This window comes from Myotis yumanensis, unplaced genomic scaffold, assembly GCF_028538775.1.
Source record: "Myotis yumanensis isolate MYYU_CA2020_CCGP unplaced genomic scaffold, mMyoYum1.0.hap1 SCAF_1, whole genome shotgun sequence".
Taxonomy (NCBI): Eukaryota; Metazoa; Chordata; class Mammalia; order Chiroptera; family Vespertilionidae; genus Myotis; species Myotis yumanensis.
This window is the reverse complement of record NW_027223752.1, coordinates 10022165-10044597: the sequence shown is the minus strand read 5'-3', so window position 1 is coordinate 10044597 and position 22433 is coordinate 10022165. Positions and strand designations below refer to the sequence as shown.

At 41.8% G+C, this 22433-nt stretch overlaps 1 protein-coding gene across 4 annotated transcripts in view; it reads right to left on the bottom strand.

The window, feature by feature from the left end:
• Positions 1 to 17486, bottom strand: part of LOC139009405 (ataxin-3) — a 32953-nt gene extending 15467 nt beyond the window's left edge. For 2 of the 4 annotated variants that reach the window (XM_070413707.1, XM_070413723.1), the window contains exons 1-8: positions 17432 to 17486; positions 9853 to 10017; positions 9449 to 9493; positions 8013 to 8098; positions 7522 to 7588; positions 6808 to 6895; positions 2211 to 2343; positions 1664 to 1830 (exon numbers count right to left, since the gene is read on the bottom strand). In XM_070413707.1, the coding sequence (XP_070269808.1) occupies positions 1664 to 1830; positions 2211 to 2343; positions 6808 to 6895; positions 7522 to 7588; positions 8013 to 8098; positions 9449 to 9493; positions 9853 to 10017; positions 17432 to 17455 (775 nt within the window). In that variant the 5' untranslated portion in view covers positions 17456 to 17486. Of the gene's footprint in view, positions 1 to 1663; positions 1831 to 2210; positions 2344 to 6807; positions 6896 to 7521; positions 7589 to 8012; positions 8099 to 9448; positions 9494 to 9852; positions 10018 to 17224; positions 17278 to 17431 lie in introns of those variants that run through there. The other 2 variants (XM_070413717.1, XM_070413732.1) reach the window with 2 other exon arrangements.
• Between the last annotated feature and the right edge of the window lie 4947 nt (positions 17487 to 22433).

Here is a 22433-nt window from a genome sequence, read left to right as displayed (position 1 = left end):
AACTAGGGAGGAAGAGCCATTAACACCACTCTTGCGTGCTCGCTTTAACTTATTGGACATCAAGCTATACTTCCAAAGACACAGACTTCCTTAGAACCAACTTAAAGTGGATGATCATGAAACAAACACATTCTCTGTGTTCCTTTATCTTCAAAAATTTGGGTCCTACAACAACTTCAGTATATTTCCATAGCCTCATTTATTACACCAACCAGAGATTTCGCAAAAATGGTGAAATAAAGTGGTAAGAAGAGTGAATTACACACAAATAACTAAAATTGCAAAAGCTAGTGTCTGCCATTACCTCAATTTTATTTAGATATTAGAAGCCCAGCACGCGAAATCGCACGTGACCCAGACCCGCCGCACTGGCGGGACCCTAGACCTGCCGTGCGCGAGTAGCTCGCCACCACGAGCCACAGCACCGCTGCAAGGGGCTCACAGGCTGGAGGGAGGGACCGAGAGGTGCTCCATGCACCTCCTGGTGACTGGTCCTTTGGTCGTTCCAGCGTTCTGGCGTTCTGGCCACTGGCCTTTTATCATATAGATTTCAGGAATTCAATCAATAATTGCATTAGAAAGTAGAAGGCAAAATCATATTAATTAGATGAAAACAAAACTACCAAAAGAAATTCCTCACGCTTTTATGTAAGCCACTTAGAGCTACAAAACAGACATTTCCTTCCACCTGGATTCCCTAGGGAATATGGCTTACCTCTCCTCTGTTTATGGGCTTACATCACTATAAAAGCGTCAAAGTGGACTCAAGCTATGCGTTGCACAGACACCAATGTTAGAGTTTTCTAAAATCAATTTATATTCTCTGTCCAGGCCTTCCTTTGTGTCCAACAGCAAATACATTTATGAAACAGTTGGTCTAGGTAACAGTTCCCCCACTTTTGCCCACAAAGACTGACCTCAGTTTATTGCTGTGTTAGTATAGTATTATAACCAAATGGAATAACCAGAAATAAAAACACAGCTAGTTATCTTGGCCAGTGTGGCTTGGTTGGTGGGAGCATTGCCCTGTGCACCAAAAGGTTGTGGGTTCGATTCCCGGGTGAAGCATGTGCCTTGGTTGCGGGTTCAGTTCCCTGGCCCTGGTAGAGATGTGTGCAGGAGGATGCAGCATATTGATTTTCTATCTCACATCAATGCTTCTCTCTCTCCCCCCCTCTGACCTGCCCCTCTCTCCCTCCTTTTCCCTCTCTCTAAAAATCAATGAAGCCTGGCTAGTGTGGCTGAGTGGTTTAGTGTCGACCCATGAACCGCGGTGACGGTTCAATTCCAGGTCAGGGCACATGCCCAGGTTGAGGACTTGATCCCTAGTAAGGGGCATGCAAGAGACAGCCAATCAATGATTCTCTCTCATAACTGATGTTTCGCTCTTCCTTCCTCTCTCTGAAATCAATAAAAACATATTTTTTTAAATATCAATGAAAATGACCTCGGGTGATATGAAATATATATTTAGTCCTAATATAACATAGGTTGTAAAAGGTATTTATATTACAAGGAAACTAAAAGAACAGCTGACTGTACATAGCTATTGATTCTGCAGTAACTGTCAAAGAACATCTAAGAGTTCATTAACTTCCAGGAAACCAAGAATTATCTAAATCAATTCTTCAACAATGAAAAAATCCCATCAGAATGTCTGTACCTTGCATACTGAGCTGAATAGCCCTGCGGAGATCTGCTTCCTCATCTTCCATGTCAATCTGTTGGCGACTTAGGGCCAGAGCCCGCTGCAAATCCTCCTCCTCTTCATCTAACACTCCCGATCCCTCATTTGCTTCTAAGGTTTGTTCCAGATCCGTTTTCTGGATGCTAAAGAATGAAAGCACTGATAATAACTACAGACAGGTCTTGCATTTTAGATAATAAAAATATTTATTAACTGAAGATTTTATATGTCAAAACTTACACATTTCAGTCAATTGTAATTGAAAAATAGACTTAAAGAAACGTAGATTTTTCTCGCAGATAAGGTCTAACAATATAAACTTTGTGTTGCGATGTGGCTCTAAGTTAACATTTTTAAGTAATTCAAAGAGTTGATTCAGGTGTGAACCAATAAACTTCACTAAAACATTTGGGTCTAAAAAAAATTACCAACAATAAAAGGACCACCCACCCAATGTTAGCATGAAACTTTATTTCTTGTAATGAAAGAGTATCACACATTCTATACTGCAGAGTTAATTTACCTCTGTTCTTTCACTTGTGCTAATTCTTCTCCAATAAGTTTTGGTCGATGCATCTGTTGGACCCTGATCATCTGTAGGAGTTGGTCAGCTTCACAATCTGGCAGATCACCCTTAACAACAAATATAGAATAACCTAAAAAAAAGGCAAAAATAAACTAAAACAGCTAGTAAGAGATTCAAAATCAATGAAAAATGATAGCAGCTAGAGAGGCAGTGCGGTATACAGTAGTGGAAAGAATATAAATTGAGGAAACAGAAAAAGCTGAGTTCAGTAATGATTCTTGCACGGACTGGCAGGGTAAGCTAGGATAAATTACCTGTAAGTCTTTGAGTGTAACTTTCCTCACCTGTAAAATGGGAACAGCTATCTCCTGGAGTATCAGAAATAAAGGAAATAATATCTATAAAGGGTCCTCCTAAAACAGTGCTTGACCAGGTAGGCTACTCACTACATGGTAGCAGAGAAGCAGTAAAGGTCCGGGTAAGAGCAAGGAATGTGGAAGCAGTGGCCTGGGTTTTAATGCGAGCTCTTCCATTTCCTAGCTGCATGGTCTCCGGTAAAGCACTTTGCCCACCTATGTCTTGGTTTCTTCAATTGTGAAACAGATGATACTCGTACTTCCTCTGAGGGCTACTATGAGGACACGATCCGATGACATATGTAATAATGTATAATAAATGTAAAGTAAGTTATTTGTGGAAAGAGCTGCTTCCTCACTCTGACCCCCCCCACCTTTCCTAACTGAAAACAAGGTCTGAGAAGCAATACCTAAAATCTATATAAGGTATGAAAGGTGTGGCTTGTCTTTGGAAAGAATTACACTGATCCTATATAATTTTTTATAAATATGTTTCTAGAAAGCCAGTTTTCCCAGCTAAATACTCCATATACTAGTAAAAACTGAATAAGGGTGGGCTATACCTAAGTCATCCTAATTGATTTATGTTTTTCTACCATAAAATTTTCTTAAACTTTGGTGCTTGTTACTGGATATCCTTTGTGAACATTAATAGATACTGAAATAATACCAAAAAAATAAAAACAGACAATGAAACAAATAAATAGGACCAAAAAGAGTATTAATGGAAAAACTCAAAACAATAATACGTTTAATCTTTTTAAAAAAAATAGTTTTTATTGATTTCAGAGAGAGGAAGAGAGAGGGAGAGATATAGAAACATCAGTGATGAGAGAGAATCATCGATCAGCTGTGTCCTGCATACCCCTACTGGGAGTTGAGGCTGCAACCCAAGCATATGCCCTGACCTGGAATCGAACCGTGACCTCCTGGTTCATGGGTCGACACTCCACCACTGAGCAACAGTGGCTGGGCTAGCCATTTTGGTTTCACAAGGACAAGTGTGCTCAGAGTTTAGATGGTTTAACATGTTTTATGCCAGTAAATTGTTTCCAGATCTTAGAAGAACTATGTCGGCTCACCATGGCCTTCCATGAAGAGCAGAAACCCTGCCTATTCAGGTGGTTTACTGTAAGAATCCTAGGTTTTATTCAAGACTAGATTTCATTCTATGTGTGCTGGGAAGCCACTCAAAGGTGAAGGGTGAGGTTGTACCATAATATGCCTTATGTTTTTTAAAAAATCACTCAGGGCTGTTTTATCAATATAATATATGGGAACCAGAGTGCAAGAAAGTGACCCTTACTGAAATGGAAAACCTGAGGGATAGTATGTACAGGGAGAAAAAATAATCAGTCTTTTTTCAACATGTTCAGTTTGAAATGCTTTCTGGAGTTCCAAGTGGAGATATCAAAGTTAAGAATTTGGTGTTCAGGGTGGCTATCTAGACAGCACATACAAGTTTGGGAAGAACTGGCATACAGATCTCATTTAGAGATGATATTTAAAATAACGGGACAGCACATAGTCAAGAAGTTGTCCAGGGATTGAACACTCAATGGTTAGAAATTGGAGAGAGCAATCCACAAAAGGAATCTGAAGGAAGCAGCCAATGAAAGACGAGGAAAATCAGAGCACTGTGGCCTGGAAGCCACGTGTAGACAGCATTTCAAGAAGGGAAGAATAGTTAAAAACTAAGGTTTTAAAAGAAAAGACATACAAGTATATAAAACCAAGGAAGTTATATGTGAACTGGAAAGCTCTACATGAGGACCAACCCAGCAGCAAGAAGCATGCCAGTTCCCAGATTGTGATCCGTAAACACTTTTACTAAAAGGGCAGGAAATATAAAAGATACGCCTGAAAATTCTGTTAATATGAGAAAGGATTCAAAAGGCTATTGGGGGGGGGGGGGGGGGGCGCGGGAGGTAGGGGCCGGGGGAATGTCAAGGGGGGGAAAAAAGGAGACATATGTAATACTCTTTGTAATACTTTAAGAAATAAAAATTATTAAAATATTAAAAAAAAAAAAAAAAGGCTATTGGGGTCATTTCAGAAATTTGGGAATCAAGTTCAAAAGGTTCCCAGTGGTCCAAGATGGCACAATCTGAATATCAATATGAATATTATAATGAACTGAAACATATAAACTATGTTTTAATGGATTAATTTACAATAACTCTTTAGAAAAAAAACAACCATTTAATTGGTTACCTTTGGAGGAAAGATACTATGAAATGAACTTATTTGAAAACCTGATAAAAGAAATATTTATCCTGCTTTTGCTATGTGACTATACTTGAGGATAACCAAATACTTGATGAGGGAAAGTTTATTTGTATAGAAGTCTTTCAGCTAATATAATAAATGCAGGAATGGACAGGGGAGTGGTTAGAGGTTTGAAGAGAGAAGCTGTGAAATAACCATCATGGAGAGTAAGTGAACTTACAAGAAAACAGTAAGAATGGCAAGTAGCACTAAAGGCTCATTTGAAATTTGTGACCAAAGATTTAAAGCCAAATCAATCATCACATTTTATGTTATTCCTTTTTTTTTTTTTTATTGATTTTAGAGAGGAAGAGAGAGGGAGGGAGGGAGAAACATCATCGATGAGAGAGAATCATGGATCGGCTGCCTCCTGCACGCCTCCCAGTGGGGATAGAGCCTGCGACCCAGGCATGTGCCCTTGACTGGAATCGAACCCGGGACCCTTCGGTCCGCAGGCTGACACTCTATCTACTGAGCCAAACTGGCCAGGGCTTATGTTTTCTTTAGCCATGTTCAGCTGCTCTGGTGCAGGAATGGACAAGATCAAAGTTTTGGTTTTAACCAGGTTTGGAATTTTGTTATGAAAGTACTAGAGACCCGGTGCACAAAAATTTGTGCACTTGGGGGGAGACAGGGGGGTGTGTCCCTCAGCACGGCCTGTGCCCTCTCGCAGCTGGGACCCCTCGGGGGATGTCCACCTGCTGGTTTAGGCCTGCTCCCCGGGGGATCGGGCCTAAACTGGCAGTCAGACATCCCTCTGGCAGCCCGGGAGTCCTCGGTGGATGTCCACTTGCCAGCAGGGAGCAGGCTTAAGCTGCAGTCTGACATCCTTAGCGCTGCTGAGGAGGGAGAGGCTCCCACCACCACCGCTGTGCTGGCAGCCATCAGCCTGGCTTGTAGCTGAGCAGAGCTCCTCCTGTGGGAGCGCAGTGACCACCAGGGGGCAGCTCCTGCATTGAGCATCTGCCCCATGGTGGTCAGTGTGTGTCATAGTGACCAGTCATTCCCAGTTGTTCTGCTGTTAGGGTCAGTTTGCATATTACCCTTTTATTACATAGGATGATGGAGGGAAAGGAGAAAGGAGTTGAGGACTGTAGTGATTATAATGATGGATTATAGAAAATAAGCAGACTAAGATAAGAAGTAAGAATATAAGAGGATGTTTGGACCTTGTGGTAGGGTTTAAAGAATTGTTGCAATGAACAAAACAGAGAAAATAAGATGCAGAGATAGGAGGCAACAGTAAAAATAGGATGCTTGCAATTAGGGTTTAAAGGTGGTACAGTTATTGGTAACAACAAGGCAAGAGTGGAAAAAAGAGATATTTGGAAGAAGCAAGGTATGGAATTGACTTTTGATACAGAGATCACTAAGAATGGTGAAAGGAGTTCAAGCAGAAAGAAGACAGTGAGTCAGACACTAAAATCTTCAATGGAAAAGAGGCAGATCACAGATGACTACAAAAAATCAAACATCCTCTTATATTCTTACTTCTTATCTTAGTCTGCTTATTTTCTATAATCCATCATTATAATCACTACAGTCCTCAACTCCTTTCTCCTTTCCCTCCATCATCCTATGTAATAAAAGGGTAATATGCAAGTTTAATCTAGTGAGAGGTATTTCAAAGGAGCTGGAAATTTTAGGGAAGGACAGTGGCCCAGAAGGGCGAGGAGGAGGAAGAGAATTACTTGGGCCTCCTCTTGGCTCTGTGGTATGTGAAGTACCGGAGAAAAAAGAGCCATTACTTAGCTGCAAAGGAAATAGCATCCTCAGGGGTGGGCCAGGTGTCAGTGAGAACTCTCCCTGAACAGTATCAGTCAGACCACAACCTCAAGTTCACCATGTAAAACAAAGATTACCTCACTGCCACTGCCATAAAAATAGTTTTGGTACATTCATTTCTAATGAGTTCGTTTTATTTAGCTTCTTTGAAAGTTAACATTATAAAATTCTCCATTTTTATTTACCTTCCTGTTGCAATTGAGCCAAAAAAAGTGCAAGGTATGTGTCTGATATTAATTCTGGACCCGTCAAGAGAGAATTCAAGTTGAACCACTGGAAAAAAAAAAAATGCCATCATTTAAATTAATATACATTATAATTAAGAAGGAAATTTCACGTTACGAATAGATATAACCCAGCTAAGCTTAGTATGACTGTCTAAACAGTGAAAACAAGTCAAACTGAGATTTAAAAAAAAAAAAATTTCGAAGAGAGAGAGAGAGGTAAAGAGGAAGAGGGAGAGGGAGAAGGAGAGAGATAAAGAGAGAGAGAAACATCAATCAGTTGCATCCTGTACCTGCCTTGTCCAGGGTCAAACCCGCAACCTAGGTATGTGCCCTGACTGGAATCAAACTAGCAACCTTTTGGTGCATAAGATGATGCTCCTACCAACTGAGCCACCCAGCCAGGGCTGCATTTGTCTTAAATAAATAATTTTTCTTGTGATACACCTAAACTGTACATGATTGTCACAAATAAATCTATAGTGGAAACTGACATTGTCTTTTAAAATAGCAAATTTCTAACTATCAAGATTGAAACTATGCTACATATATGCACATGAATGGTGAGTTTCTTCATCAGATCCTGAGCCTGTGATACTCTGGACTGTTGAACATTTTAGTTGCAAATGGGGTGCAGGATGAGAAAAAAATACAAGGAAGGAGGAGAAACATTACCTGTTTTCCTAATTTTCTAACTGTAAACCAGTGTTCTTTATAATTGCATATAAATGATCTTTCATTTCTAGAAAAGGAAAAAAATAAAGACCCAATATTAAGTTAAAGTATTAGAGTTCATAGTGATTTAGTTTGTCTACTGGCAAATGTTATATAAAACTTATGATAATTTACTAGTAAGATTATGTTTACAGTTTAGTATCACTAATTTTTTTTAAATTACAAACAGAATGAATCTCTCTACACATTTGGGATGCTGTGCAAAATGAAGGCATCACACATCACTAAAGGATCAGCTCTGTGCCACCACATACCGAGCTGCCAGGCAGGCTGAGAGGGCACATGTTCATGGACATCTCCAAAAGGAGAAGTAGGGAATGAAGCAGGGCACATCAAAACAAAAACATTCAAAATATATTTTTCTTAAGAAATTATAACTTTAATAATCAAATTTAGGAAAAGAAACGTAGGAAAAGCAAAATAAATCTTACATGGGATCGATCCTGAGCCTCTGATACTCTGGACTGTTAAACAGGATTAGTTCTAAACCCCAAACTTTCAAGGCATTGCTTATAACCTGTTAAAAAAAAAGAGGAAATTCTGATGAGCTAAACCATTCAATTCCAAATGTAATTAGGGAAAGTCATATTAATTGTGCAAACAATTGTACTTCATATATCAATTTCCCTGGAAGGCTATGGTTTTTTCGAAGTGTGTGTGTATAATATATTTCACTAAATCTATAAATAACATACAAACATAGCATTTAAAAAGTCTTTTTAACTCTAGGTTTCTGGGATATTCCAGGGAACCACATAATTCCTAGATAAAACTGCCTCAAAAATCCAGATGTATATATTCTTAAAACTAGTCCTCTATAAACATATGATAAATTGGACGCTATGGTCCTGCTGCAGAAAAGTTATATTTCAACTCACTACCTGATATGTCAGGAATGGTGATAATTATATGTCTATTAAGGTGAGTTCTTTCTAGGGGTTTAAACTGAAGTGTTCATAGATTTTAATCTTCTGTTATCATAGGTCAATAATTTTAGGAAAAACAAAAGATAAACCTGGTTATTTCAAACTGCCTAGAAAGAAATAGGAGATTTCTGAAAATTCACTACTAATCCTTCTAGGTAGCTGACAAAGAGGCAAGTGAATTCGGTACTAGCAAACAGAAAGCGAATGCAATGTAGGGGCAAATGTGAATCAGCACCAAGGGCAGCGCCACATACCACAAAGGACAAGTGCTGGGCCCCTCAGCCTTCCATTCTAGCCCTGTAGGGAAGCACTGAATGGAAATGCTGGTGAATGAGGAGTCCAGGACAGTGAAAGGGGAATGCAAACAAAATTATCTTCAGAAGTAGATCCCTCAAGAGAGGTTCCTAAAGAACTCTGGATGCACCTTCAAGGTGTTAGAAACACAATGAAAGACCCACAGATAAAAGAATCTCACAAGCAATATAGCTTCCTTTGAAGTCTATGGGTGAATATACGTTTAAAAAAAAGAAAAGGCCTTGGGCCATAATAAAATAACCCAGTCTCAGTAGGCTGATTAAAACGGAGACAGTGAGGTGTTGCATTTTCTCAAATTTACACAAGAGATAGTAAGTTTAAAAGACTGTGACTTATTGGAATTAAGGTTATTAGTATCCAGATGCAAATTAAATAATCTTTCAAAAAAGCCCTATTCTAAAATGAAGATTCTACAATCCTAATTTTCATATTTACCTAGATAAAAGTCAAATACTCTAAGAGTACAATCTTATACTTTTAGACACAACCCATTGGAGGAACTTCTAAAGGTCATATCATTAGCGTGACTATGAAACGCTGTGAGAAGATGCTTCTATCAACCATACCCTGAGCTTAAATACAGCCAGGGACAAAAACAACACTTAGTACTTGTTGTGACTACTTACTTGAATAGAGAAAAAACCACTATCATCCATATTCCCAGAAGGCTGCTGTTTAATTTGGAAAGGTAGTTGAGGCGGGGGTTGAGGGTGGAGAAAGAAGGAAAAACTGTCGTTAACAGGCATATTTACAATAACATTTTGTGCATTCTCATTTACAAGTCAAGAGCAGAGTCATAATTAACAAGTCAGATCCCGACAGGGAGAATAGTTTGTTCTTTTCTAAACAATACCCACATATTTTTCTTTTGCTTTTTAATACCCGTGTGTGTTTTGTTTTTGTTTTTTTCCCAATCCCTCTATGCCCTCAAACACCCTCTCCCCCTCATCAGAGCTGTCTGCCTGCTCTCTATGAGTCTTAATACCCACATTTTTTAAAAAATGCAAATTGGTGAGTTTAAAGTCAGTACCTGTAAAAACGTGCGATAGTCTTCACTAGTCACTCCGCCTTCTGCCATCCTCATCCTCTCTTCTTCATCTAGTTGATGTGCAATAGAAGATAATTCCACAGGGCTAAAATATTCTCCTTGCAATAGATTATTCAAGCAATGCTGAGCACAAAGTGAGCCTTCTTGCTAATATCCAAAAGAAAAAATTCAAATGTGGCTTGATAAACAGATTTGTTCAGGGTCTTTCCTTAAAGAGGAATTTAATGACTAACTTCTTAACTGTCAAAACTGAACCTTTCTGGCTTTAGACCAGTGGTTCTCAACCTTCCTAATGCCACAACCCTTTAATACAGTTCCTCATGTTGTGGTGACCCCCAATTTCATTGTTACAAGTTGAACATAATTAAAGCATAGTGATTAATCACAAAAACAATATGTAATTATATATGTGTTTTCCAATGGTCTTAGGCGACCCCTGTGAAAGGGTCGTTCAACCCCCAAAGGGAGTTGAGAACCACTGCTTTAGACAAACAACACTAACAAAAGGTAAATGCATTTTCATTTAACATTTGTTTTACAATCCTGCCATTAATGAAGCCATAATAATTTAGCTCTATAATGGAAAACTTAAGAATGATTTATATTAACACATTTCGTACCGCTCAGGAGTTTTCTCGTGTTTCGTGTGCCATCTGTTAAGGACCGCTCACGAGTGTTCTCGTTTTTCACGCCCATGGAAAAAGGAGCGAATCTAGATACTTACGTAAATTTTGTTTGGTCCCTCTTCATAGAGGAAAATGTTTTACGCAGTACCATACGTTAAAAAAGTACTAGAAACTTTAATTGTTTAATTGTTTTTGTAAATAAAAATGTTATTATTATTGAAAAACAACACCTAAAGTGCATTATGATGATTTAAATAACGTGCAGTTTGCCCAAAAACGTGCGGTCCCTGGCGTATGTCTTAGAGATTTCTATCAGGTACGCAATGTGTTAAACAAACATCTATGAAATATACCAAATCTCATATTTTACTAAAAATTACTCTATAAGCACTTAGCCTCCCTCATTTTCAGTGCCTAAAATAAATCCACTCAAGATTCCAGAGCAAATTACTAATGCTGAAAGGGAATTTTAGTCCCTAGAACATTTGTTCTTTCAACAGGATAATGTCTACTTGATTTCAATGCTTGTTCATGTAACTTCAGATCTCAAGAGCTGATACAGGTAAGAACAATCTGTTTGAGTTAATGAGACCTCATGGCTGCAGAGTTGAGGTTCCCTTTGGGAACTGTGAGGGTAATATACACACAGGGTGGTGCCGTGAGCAAGACGGGCATTCCTGGAGCTCACTCTGGACAAGCCAACATGGGGGCTGCATCCAAGCTCGGCCCCCCATGGCATCATTGACTTCCTGTTATGGGCGCAGGGGATTACAACTTCCCATGAGCCTTCAGGTGCTGGGCAGATGGCTTTTTTACATGTATGACAACCCAAGTATGTATCCAGACTGCCTGGCACTGAGAAGACTCATCAGCCTTCTCCCTGAAACAATGTTGCTTTTCCAAGCTTGCCTTTTAAGAAGACACATTCAAGCCCTGCCTGCATAGCTAGGTGGTCGAGTGTCCACCTATGAACCAGGTCACCGTTCGATTCCCAGTTAGGGCATATGTCAATGATTCTCTCTCATCACTGATGTTTCTATCTCTCCCTTCCTCTCTGAAATCAATAAAAATCTATTTAAAAAAAAAAAAAAAGAAGCCGAACCGGTTTGGCTCAGTGGATAGAGCGTCGGCCTTCGGACTCAGGGGTCCCAGGTTCGATTCCGGTCAAGGGCATGTACCTTGGTTGCGGGCACATCCCCACTGGGGGGCGTGCAGGAGGCAGCTGATCGATCTCTCTCATCGATGTTTCTGGCTCTCTATCCCTCTCCCTTCTTCTCTGTAAAAAATCAATAAAATATATTTAAAAAAAGAAGAAGAAGAAGAGACATTCAAGAATAAATGAGATCCCTCCTATGAATCAAGACCAGGGGTTTGCCTCTGTGGGATGATGGCAGCAAGGAAAACACATGTTTCTCCTGCTAACTCTGGCCTTCTAAGTTCTCCTTCCCCAGTAAAGTCTATTCTGTAAGCCAGTCTGTCTGTCTGAGCGATGTTACACAATAGATAGTGACCCCAAAGAACAACATCTTGCAAGATACATATTCTTCCTGATCAATTAATGTTCAAGGAACAAAATTCAGCTGCTGAAAAAGACATAAGGAGCCCTAGCCTGGTGGTTCACCTGGTTGGAGCGACGTCCCATACATCAAAAGGTTGTGGGTTTGATTCCCGTTCAGGGCACATACCTGCGTTGTGGGTTCAACCCCCAGTTGAGGGTGTGTACGGGAGGCAACGATTGATGTTTTTCACACTGATGTTTCTATCTCTCTCCCTTCCTCTCTCTAAAAACTAAATCAATAAACATCCTCAGGGTGAGGATTATAAAAAAGATATAAGGAATACATATGTAATGGAATAGGAAAGCAGCATTGAGACAGTTTGAGATAGGGGCTGAGATAAATTCATCTTCATAACTTGGTATGGTAGTGAAAGAGGACTTGTGTCCACCTCCTTTTCCTTCTACTGTATTCCTACTACCAGAGAGTAACTCCCACTGAATACTATAATGGAAACCTAAGAATATACAGATATCTTAGTTATATTTTGCTGAAAAATTACAGGTCAAACAAGCATTCACAAGAGGTAAGCCAAATGGCTAAAACACACAAAAAGGTGCTCAACTCCATTACCATTAGGGAAATATATACTAAAACCACAATGCATTACTACTCACACTCTCCAAAATGGTTACAATGTTGGAAAATATTAGAAACATCAAAACTATCATTTGCTACCAGTGAAAGTGTAAGTTAGTATAACCACTTTGGAAAACTATTTGTAATACCTACTAAAGCTTATCATATACATACCCTATGATCTAGCAATTCCACTACTGGGTATAGAATACAAACAAAAGAAATGTTGCCCGGCCTGTGTAGCTCAGTGGTTGAGCATCGACCTATGAACCAGGAAGTCACGGTTTGATTCCCAGTCGGGGCACATGCCTGGGGTTGTGGGCTTGATCCCCAGTGTGTGGCATGCAGGAGGCAGCTGACCAATGATTCTCTCTCATCATTGATGTTTCTATCTCTCTCTCCCACTCCTTTCCTCTGTGAAATCAATAAAAAATATATTTTAAAAAACAGAAATGCAAAATTATGTTCATCAAAAAACATGTGCAAGAATGTTCAAAAAAGCACTACTTATTCAAATTTTGGAAACTAGCAAATGCCCATCACAGTATAATGGATTCATTCCTTGGTTTATATTCACAAAGCAAGAGTACACAACAATGAGAATGAATCAACTACAATTACCTGCAACAATATGGATGAATCTCTCAAATGATGTTAAACAAAAGAAGACAGACTCAAGAGTCTACACTATATGATTCCATTTACAAAAGTTCAAAAACAGGCAAAACTAGTCTACAATGTTAGACTAGTGCAGGGGGTGGAGGCAGGGGTGGAAAAGGCAGGGAAATACATATTTGTTATTCAATCTCAGTATTATTCACATGTATGTTTACTTTGTAAGAATTCATTGAGCTGCACTCTTATGATGTGTGTGTCCCTACGTGTATTATATTTAATTTAAAAATTCAAATAACAAAAAAGCCTCTGCTAAGATACAGCTATTGCACACAGCAAGAGTTTCCTAATATGGTAACCAGACAATGAATTTTCTGGGATCAGTCCTAATGCAAATTTTCTCTCCTGCTGTCATGCCTCAGTTTGGGGCTCTTGAACTATGGTTACCATACTTAATACGATACATAGAAACAGTGACATCCAAATATTTGATATAAAAAATGAAAAATAAGCACTTGTCTAAGTAAAACTATATCGCTATAGGAAATAATATCGTTCTGTATTTTTACTATGATTTAATGAGAGAAAATAACACATTGTCCAGCCCAAATTTTAAAAGCACTTTTTTTTAAAGTCACAAGATGAAGCAAATGCTACAAGGACCAAAAAAATTGTACAGTGGTCCCTCTAAAGATTATGCACGCCCTCTCCAAAAACTATCCCCAGTCACTTCCTCCTCATCAAGCTTCAACCAAAGCTGAATAGTTCACTTTGCTATAGTTTAAGTTCAGAGGTACTGAAATTCCATGATTTCAGTCCTAACTTTGCTTTGGGATTAGAGGATAAGCAAACTGCATCTCCAGCTTTACAAAACCACAAAAGGATGAAATCCCCCACTGCCCTCAAAGTCTTCAGGACCAACCCAAAACCAGCTCAAATTCCCAGGGAAATACTGACTTCATGTGTGCTCCACCCAATCGACCGAGCAGCACTTCATCTCAACCAAGTTACAACAAGGTCCCCCGCCTCCTGAGGTTCAGCAAACACACAAGCATCCCAATAACAAGGCCAGCACTTCTGTAACACAAAGTGCCAGGTAGCATGCTAAGCACTCATATCTCTGAGGCAGACACTTTACTATCCTCACACCAGAGGAGGAAACTGGGTCCCAGAGATAATAAGTAACTTACCCAGATCACACAGGTAGTCAATAAATGGCAAAGCTGGGCTCCAAACCCAGGTAGAGTCTTCAAGTCTGTGTTACTACCACTTCCTCGTGCCACTTACCTATGACTAAACCTCAACTATCCTGACGATGGCTAAGAACCAGTAATCACAAAAGGGCATATAATAGATGTCATGAAGTCAATGCTCAGCATCTTTTCAGCATTTCCACTGATTTTAAATATAATCCCAGCAAGGTTGGTCACCATTCTGTTTACATTACATAAAAGTACCAATTCAGATGGCACAGTGAACTCACCAAGAGCAGCCAGCAATTGAAGTGATAACAAAAATGACAGAAAGCAGGCAACAGAAAATCAAAATCAAAAACAAACAAAAAGCGCCCTGACCGGTTTGGCTCAGTGGAAAGAGCGTCAGCCTGCGGACTGAGAGGTCCCGGGTTCGATTCCGGTCAAGGGCATGTACCTGGGTTGTGGGCACATCCCCAGTGGGGGGCATGCAGGAGGCAGCTGATCGATGTTTCTCTCTCGTTGATGTTTCTAACTCTCTGTCCCTCTCCCTTCCTCTCTGTAAAGAATCAACAAAATATATTTTTAAAAAAACAAACAAACAAACAAACAAAAAGCAGTTGGTGGTCATTTCATATTAGTTTTAACTCCCGCTCTTGAGCCATTTAATATTAGGACAAACTCCTGCTCTTGAGCCAAATTCAACCTGCACCAGTAGCTAAGAATGGTTTTTACATTTTCAGATGGTTAGGAAAACACACATAAACAAGAATATATGACCTGCAAAGCCTAAAATATGTACAGAAAAATTGTTTGGACACACAGCACCATTATATCTTAGATGCTCCAAGAACTCAATGTGTTCAAATATTTATTGAGCACCTACTATGTGCCAAGCACTCTCTTAGGTACTGGGGATGTAACAGGCAAACTTGTTGAGTTTACATTTTGACTTAATAAAAGGACCCTCAAAGTGACAACTCTAAATATGAGGAAACCAAGATTCCAAGGGGAAGTGCTTGCAGATCCCTACATGCACAGCTTCCTTAGAGCCAGAGTTGAGATTTTGGCTCCCTGAACCCAGGACCTAGCAAGGATTAAATATATGTGGTGGAGGGGAAGGGATAAATATATGTGTCTGGAAAATGGCATATTAAGTTCAAGAGCCTTAATTTGCTACGTACATATGTTTATAAGGGTAAATATATTCCTGAAATATCTTCAAGCTGATAATTGAGAGTGACTTCATTCACATAAATAGATTTTCATTAGGGTATGGCTCAACTTCTTTTGATCCCATGGTTTAGTAGTTACCTTCACTAAAATCAATCTAAAATAGGTAACAGTCTATATTTTTAAAATATGCATTGCACACGTCTCAAGAATCTTCCATGTTGAAACATTTGGTCTTATACCAAAATTTCTGAAAATTAGTAATAACAGTATGTACATAGAGGGCTCTCCTTATCCAATCTCCTTATAGCCAACCAACGAAATTTCTATTGCCCAAGTTTCATAAATCATGTCAAACAAGTCAAGATTAACAATATCTATACCACTGAGTCCTTCCTCCCCATACATAAGAATTAGTCTATTCTAATGCCAAAACTTCTCTTTATTGAAAAGAAAAGCACCCTAGCCGGTTTGGCTCAGTGGATAGAGTATGAGCCTGCGGACTGAAGGGTCCCGGGGGTTCAATTCCAGTCAAGGGCACATGCCCAGGTTGTGGGCTCGATCCCAACTAGGGCCTGTGCAGGAGGCAGCCGATCCATGATTCTCTCTCACCATTGGTGTTTCTACCTCTCTCTCTCCCTCTCCCTTTCTCTGCGAAATAAATAAAAATATATATTTTAAAAAGGAAAGCCTTCCATTTAACAACTTTAGATTTGTGCTGTTGCCTCCTTAGTCTTTGATTGCTTTATTTGATGGTGGTGTGCCTGTGAACCTTTTTAAATGGATAAATGATCATTTACAACTCTTTAACAAAACAAAGCCTCTTTTCTCCTACTAATTCAAAGCCTTACCAGCAACCCCTTCAACACTTGAAACTCTTACGAAACAAAATATCATGTGCCCAAGCTATCCTGAGCAAGATTTCACTCAAAGCGAAATAGCTAGCTAATTGCATGCGGAAGAAGACGAGTTTCTCCGCATGCCACAAGCAGCATCTTTTCAAGCTCCTGGTCATCGAAGAATCAAAACAAACCAGGCTAGGACCACAACACTACTATTCCAGTCCACCCCCCACCCCACCCCACCCCGCCCCAACCCCCGACACCTAATAAGAAAACTGGTTTCCCATCCGGAAAGATGGGACTACCGAAAGAAACTAAACCCAAACCTTCCGTAACAAAAACTCTCGTGGCGACTTCCCTGTCCAGGTCCCTAAATGCCAGGCCCTCCACGGGATGGAGCCAGGCTCCCGGCACCGGAGTCTCACGGAACTGGTGCAGGGGCAGGACGTGAACCCGAGCCCAGGGAGCTAAGCGGATGGGGGGTTCCAGTATGAAATTGAGGAGCCCAGAGGAGGAAAAGTTCATTCTGCCACGAGCAGGGCTGCGAGAGTTGGAAGGAGCGAGGGAGGCGCCCGGGAGGTGACGAGCTACAACCCACGGAGAGTGGGGGGAGGAAGGACTGGGGAAGGAACCCCACGGAAAGTGGAGGGGAAGCGCAGAAGCAAACCCACTCGGGGCCACCCCGGCTCCGGTGCCCCGCGGCGCCCCCGGCTCAGCCCACACTCCCCACCGGCTCCCGGGACTTCCCAGGCCCCAGGCTCCCCGGGCACCTCGGTCGCGGGCACGGGCACGGGCCTCCGGGGCGAAGAGTGCAGTGGGGGCTTCAGGGAAGCTCCCCTCCCGAGGAAGGTCTTCCCGCCCCACGAGATCGGGATGGGGGCGCCACGAGCCCCACCCAGCTCTTTGGAAGATGGCAGTACCGCGCCCCACGCCCGCCACGGCACCGCGGGCAGGTGCCCCCGAACGCGGACACTCACTTTCTCGTGGAAGATGGACTCCATGTTTATTTGTCTGGAGCCAACGGCCCCCGCGACAGACCACCCCCTACTGCTCCGCCCCCGCCCCGGCCCCACCCCTCCGCCCACCCGGCTCCGCCCCACCTGGCCTCCCCTGGCCACGTGTCTCGCGCTGACCAATCACACCCGAGAATGAGAGTCACGTGGAGAGAAGAGCAAGTGAAAGCCGGAGCGGTAAACGCGGGGACACGTGACCTATGTAACGCGTCCTCCTATCCACTGTTAGCTGGCAGGCTGGGGGGGTGGGGGGGGTGCTGCAGCGCCGCCTGCCGTCTGGAGGATCTTCTCCACTTCCCACCCATTGCTATGGATTCTTAAGGACCTCCCGGGTTCTATGTTCTTTTTGTTTTCCACTATACTTTGTACTTTCTACTTATCATATCTGATTATAATTATTTAATGCATTTCTCTATCGCCATTGAAAGCCTCATTAAGAAACAGGCATCGCCCAGCAGGTGTGGCTTAGTGCTTGAGTATGGACCTATGAACCAGGAGATTACCAGTTGGATTCCCTATCAGGGCACTTGCCCTGGTTGTGAACTTGATCCCCTGTGTGGGCATTCAGGAGGCAGCCGATCAATGATTCTCCCTCATCATTGTTGTTTCTCTCTCTCTCCCCCTCTCTCCCTTCCTCTCTGAAATCAATAAAGAAATACATTAAAAAAAAAAAAAAGAAACAGGCATCATTGCCTCCCCGAATACCTAGCACTTATGTAAAAATGATAGTTAATATTTATACAGATATGGGGCTTACTGGAGGGTAGGCAATTTTCTAAGAGCTTTGCATATATTAATGAATTTACTACAGCAACGTTTGATGCAGGCGCTAGTATCCCTATTTTACACATGAGGAAACTGAGGCACAGGGAGAATATGAACAGCACAGTGTCCAAGGTTCTGGGCTGGGGTCCAAATCCAGACAGACACCTTGTTATTAGTGTTATGTGTTCAGGCCCTGACGAGGAAGTGTCAGTAGAGGGATCTGACAGTGACCCTAGTAAAGTTAGGGTTGGGGGTCAGAAGAGTTTGATGAAGCTGATGGTGTAGAATAGGAGATCTTGCACCTTGAAGCCAGGTTACGTGGTTATGTTGAATAATGGATATATATATATGAGATCTGGAGTGCAGGAGGCTGGTTCGGCTGTGGAATAGGCCCAGGAGAAGGGAGGAAACACAGGAGCATGTAATATTATGAGAGCCCTGAAAATGGAATGTTCTAGGGAGCAGCCATGTTGCTGCCAATAGGTCTTGTAACATAAGGACAAGGGCCCACTACATTTTGCTGCTATGGAGACCACTGGTAACGTTGGTGAGTGCAGGTTCAGAGGAACAGAAGGAGCAGTGGGAGGTAAGGCAATGGAGGCTGCTAGTGAGGCCCAGGTGCTCAGGGGAGGAATCGGTCACCACTTATTCAACGTCTCTCCTTGCAGTCCACAATCCTATACGGTGTTGGGGAAACAGTCTGTGTTCTTAAGGAATTGTGGCTTAACTGGGGAAACAAATCGTGGTCTCCTGAAGTGAAAAAATATGCAAAACGTTTTCTGATTTTCTTTCCGTGTAGAGAAACATGTATTGTGTGTGTTGTGTAGGTGTGTACATATAGATATTACGAATTTCTGGAAGAATATACAACAAACCCAGAAGTTAACCTGTTTGAGATGGAAAAGGAACTAGGTAGATAGGAGACAGGGTAGGATAGAGATTTTTTTTTTTTTCCTGTAGACAGCAGATATATGGGTCATGTTAGGATAGAGATTTTTCACTAGTTTTATTCTTTTTTTATTAAAGATTTTAAAATTGATTTTCAGAGAGAAAGAAAGGGGAAGAGGGAGAAAGAGTGGGGGGGAGAGGGAGAAAGAAAGAGAAACATCAATGTTGATCAGCTTGCCTCCTACACACTGGGGATCAAGATCACAACCATGGCATGTACCCTGACCAGGAAACAAACTGGCAATCTTTCCATGCACGGGATGATGCCCAACCAACTGGGACATCCTGGCCCCGGCTACAGTTTTATTCTTGATTTAACTATATTAGTGTATTATTGAGAAAAAATTCAATTGTATTCATGTCCTATGACTGCTGTAGCAAATTATCACCAACCTGGGGACTTAAAACAACAGAAATTATCTGACTATTCTTAAGGCCAGATGTCTGAACCCTAAGTGTCAGCTAGGCCACGTTCCCAAGTATCTAGGGGAGAATTCTTCCTTACTTTCAGGTGGCTTCTGGCATTAGTTGGCTGTGGCCACATAGCTCCAATCTCTACCAGTGTCTTCACATGGCCTTCTTTCTCCTGTGTCTCTTCTGTGTCCTCTCCTCTTATTGGATTTAGGTACCACCTGAATCCAGGGTGATTTCATATTGAGATCTTTAACTAATTAAATTGGCAAAGACTCTATTTCCAACTAAGGTCTTTGGTTCTGGGTGGACTTGAATTTTGGAAGTGTGTGACTCAACTTTCTACAGTGGTTGCTTGCTAAGATATATGCTACACAAAGGACCTTATTGTTTTGTTCACTGTTAAATCCTTATAACCTAGAACACTTCATGACAATATTTAGTAACTAGAGGCCTGAGTGCATGGGTAGGGTCCCTAGGTCTGGTCGGTGACCAGGACTGATCTGCGGGACGACCAGCAGGGCCATGAGTGGGCCCCTGCTGGCACCCGCCTTGACTGGCCTGAGGCCTGCGGGCAGCTCCTGCATTGAGTCTCTGCCCCCGGTGGTCAGTGCACATAATAGTGACCGGTCATTCCACCGGTCATTTCGCTGCTCGGTGGATTTGCATATTAGGCTTTTATTATATACTAGAGGCCCAGTGCACGAATTCATGCACCAGTGGGGTCCCTGGGCCTGGTCTGTGGGATCAGGCTGAAACTGGCTCTCTGACATCCCCTGAGGGGTCCCGGATTGCAAGAGGGTGCTGGCCAGGCCGAGGGACCTCACCAGTGCATGATGGGCCTGTAGAGAGATGCAAGAAGTTGGCCAGCCAGGGAAGGCCCTCGGGAGGGCTCCAGGGTGTGTCTGGCCCATCTTGCTCAGTCACGATTGGCCGGACCCCGGCAGCAAGCTAACCTACCGGTCGGAGCGTCTACCCCCTGGTGGTCAGTGCATGTCATAGTGACTGGTTGACTGGTCAACTGTCTGTCCCCTGGTGGTCAGTGCATGTCATAGCGAGCTGTTGAGCAGCCTTAGCATACATTAGCATATTATGCTTTGATTGGTTGAATGGATGACCAGACAATCGGACACTTAAGCATATTAGGCTTTTATTATATAGGAGGATGCTGAACTAATACCAGCCATTTCATTAGGCCTTCCTGACCTATTGAGCATGCGATTAATAGCAAGCATCATCAAGTGAAAAGATATCAATGCCTGGGAGTCGGAATGCAGGTTCTGGTTTTGGCTTTGTCTCTGAAGCCATGTAGGATTTGGCTATTAGATTTGTTACATCTCCCATTCTGATAACTAATATTTGGCATGTCCTAAACTTTAACTATGTAAGATAATGCATATTGTCTTTCAAAACCCAATGACCATACTCTCCAGGAAGTATTCCCTGCTGCCCAACTAATTTAGAAGCCCCTGTTCCTCCTCTGCGCTCCAGTATGTACCTGTCATACATGGTGCTTTTCATACAGTATCAATATTTGACTTAATCATACATCTTCACCAATACCCTATCAATGTCTTATTTGACTTCCTGTATTTAGTAGTTGATGTCTTTCAAATGAATTAATGAAGCCAGGTGTCTGGAAATCATTTCTTGATTTCTTCCCACTTTTCCACTTCACCCCTTGTTCCAGCCAGTCCCAAATACTTGCTGTGTATCCATCCACCCCTCATTCCCTCTTCATTGCGACTGCTCAGTTCAAGCCCTCTTGATTTCCTGTGCAGTCCACTCCAAGCATCTCTGGTCTCCTGCTTTCAGTCTCAATTATGTTCCTAGTGCTGTCAGTGTTCTCTCAGAAATGCAAATTTCACCAGCTTTTCTCTCATTGAACAAATTAAATGCTACTATGTGTCAAGCTCTGGGATGACAACCATGAGAGACAAATGGTCCCATCCTCATGGAAATTATAGAGGGAGGGATCATTGAATCATTATACAAACTTTATTAAATATCCTTCAGTCGCTTCCCATTGCTGGCTTAAAAGGCTCTGCAATCTGGACCACCCACCAGTCTGGCTTTATCTCCCTGAATTCCCTCTGCTCTAGTCACACCAGCTGTTCCCTTGACCTCCCAAAAGTCCTCAGATGAACAGCCCTTTGTGCCACCACCATACCTCACACATGCCTGTATTAAAGCATTTACTACATCACGATGGGATTATGACTTTACCTGCCATTATTAGACTCAGCTTTTGAGGATCAGGGTTTTACTCAATATGTAATCAAGGGCTGGTACAGAACAGTGAATAAATGCATGAATTCTTTTTGACTCATTGGCGCAAGAATATTACAATAATTCAGCAGGAGAGGTTACAGAGCTAATCAGGAGGGCTCCTGGAGACAGGGTAGACATAATACATGCACTTCTAGTACTTCCTGTCACCTTGAACAACACAGCTTTTCTCTAATCCACTTCATTAGAACTATGTTAACAAGTGAGAGTGCAGCCATTGTGTTCTTCAATACTGTACCTTTTAGAGACAGGACTTGGCTGGAGATCCTAGACAGAACCTAGAGACAGGACTTGGCTGGAGATCCTAGACAGAACCTAGAGACAGGACTTGGCTGGAGAACCTAGACAGAATCTAGAGACAGGACTTGGCTGGAGATCCTAGACAGAACCTAGAGACAGGACTTGGCTGGAGAACCTAGACAGAACCTAGAGACAGGACTTGGCTGGAGATCCTAGACAGAACCTAGAGACAGGAGTTGGCTGGAGAACCTAGACAGAAGATGGCAGGAGAACCTGGATAGAACCTGGCTGGAGAACCTGGCTGGAGAACCTA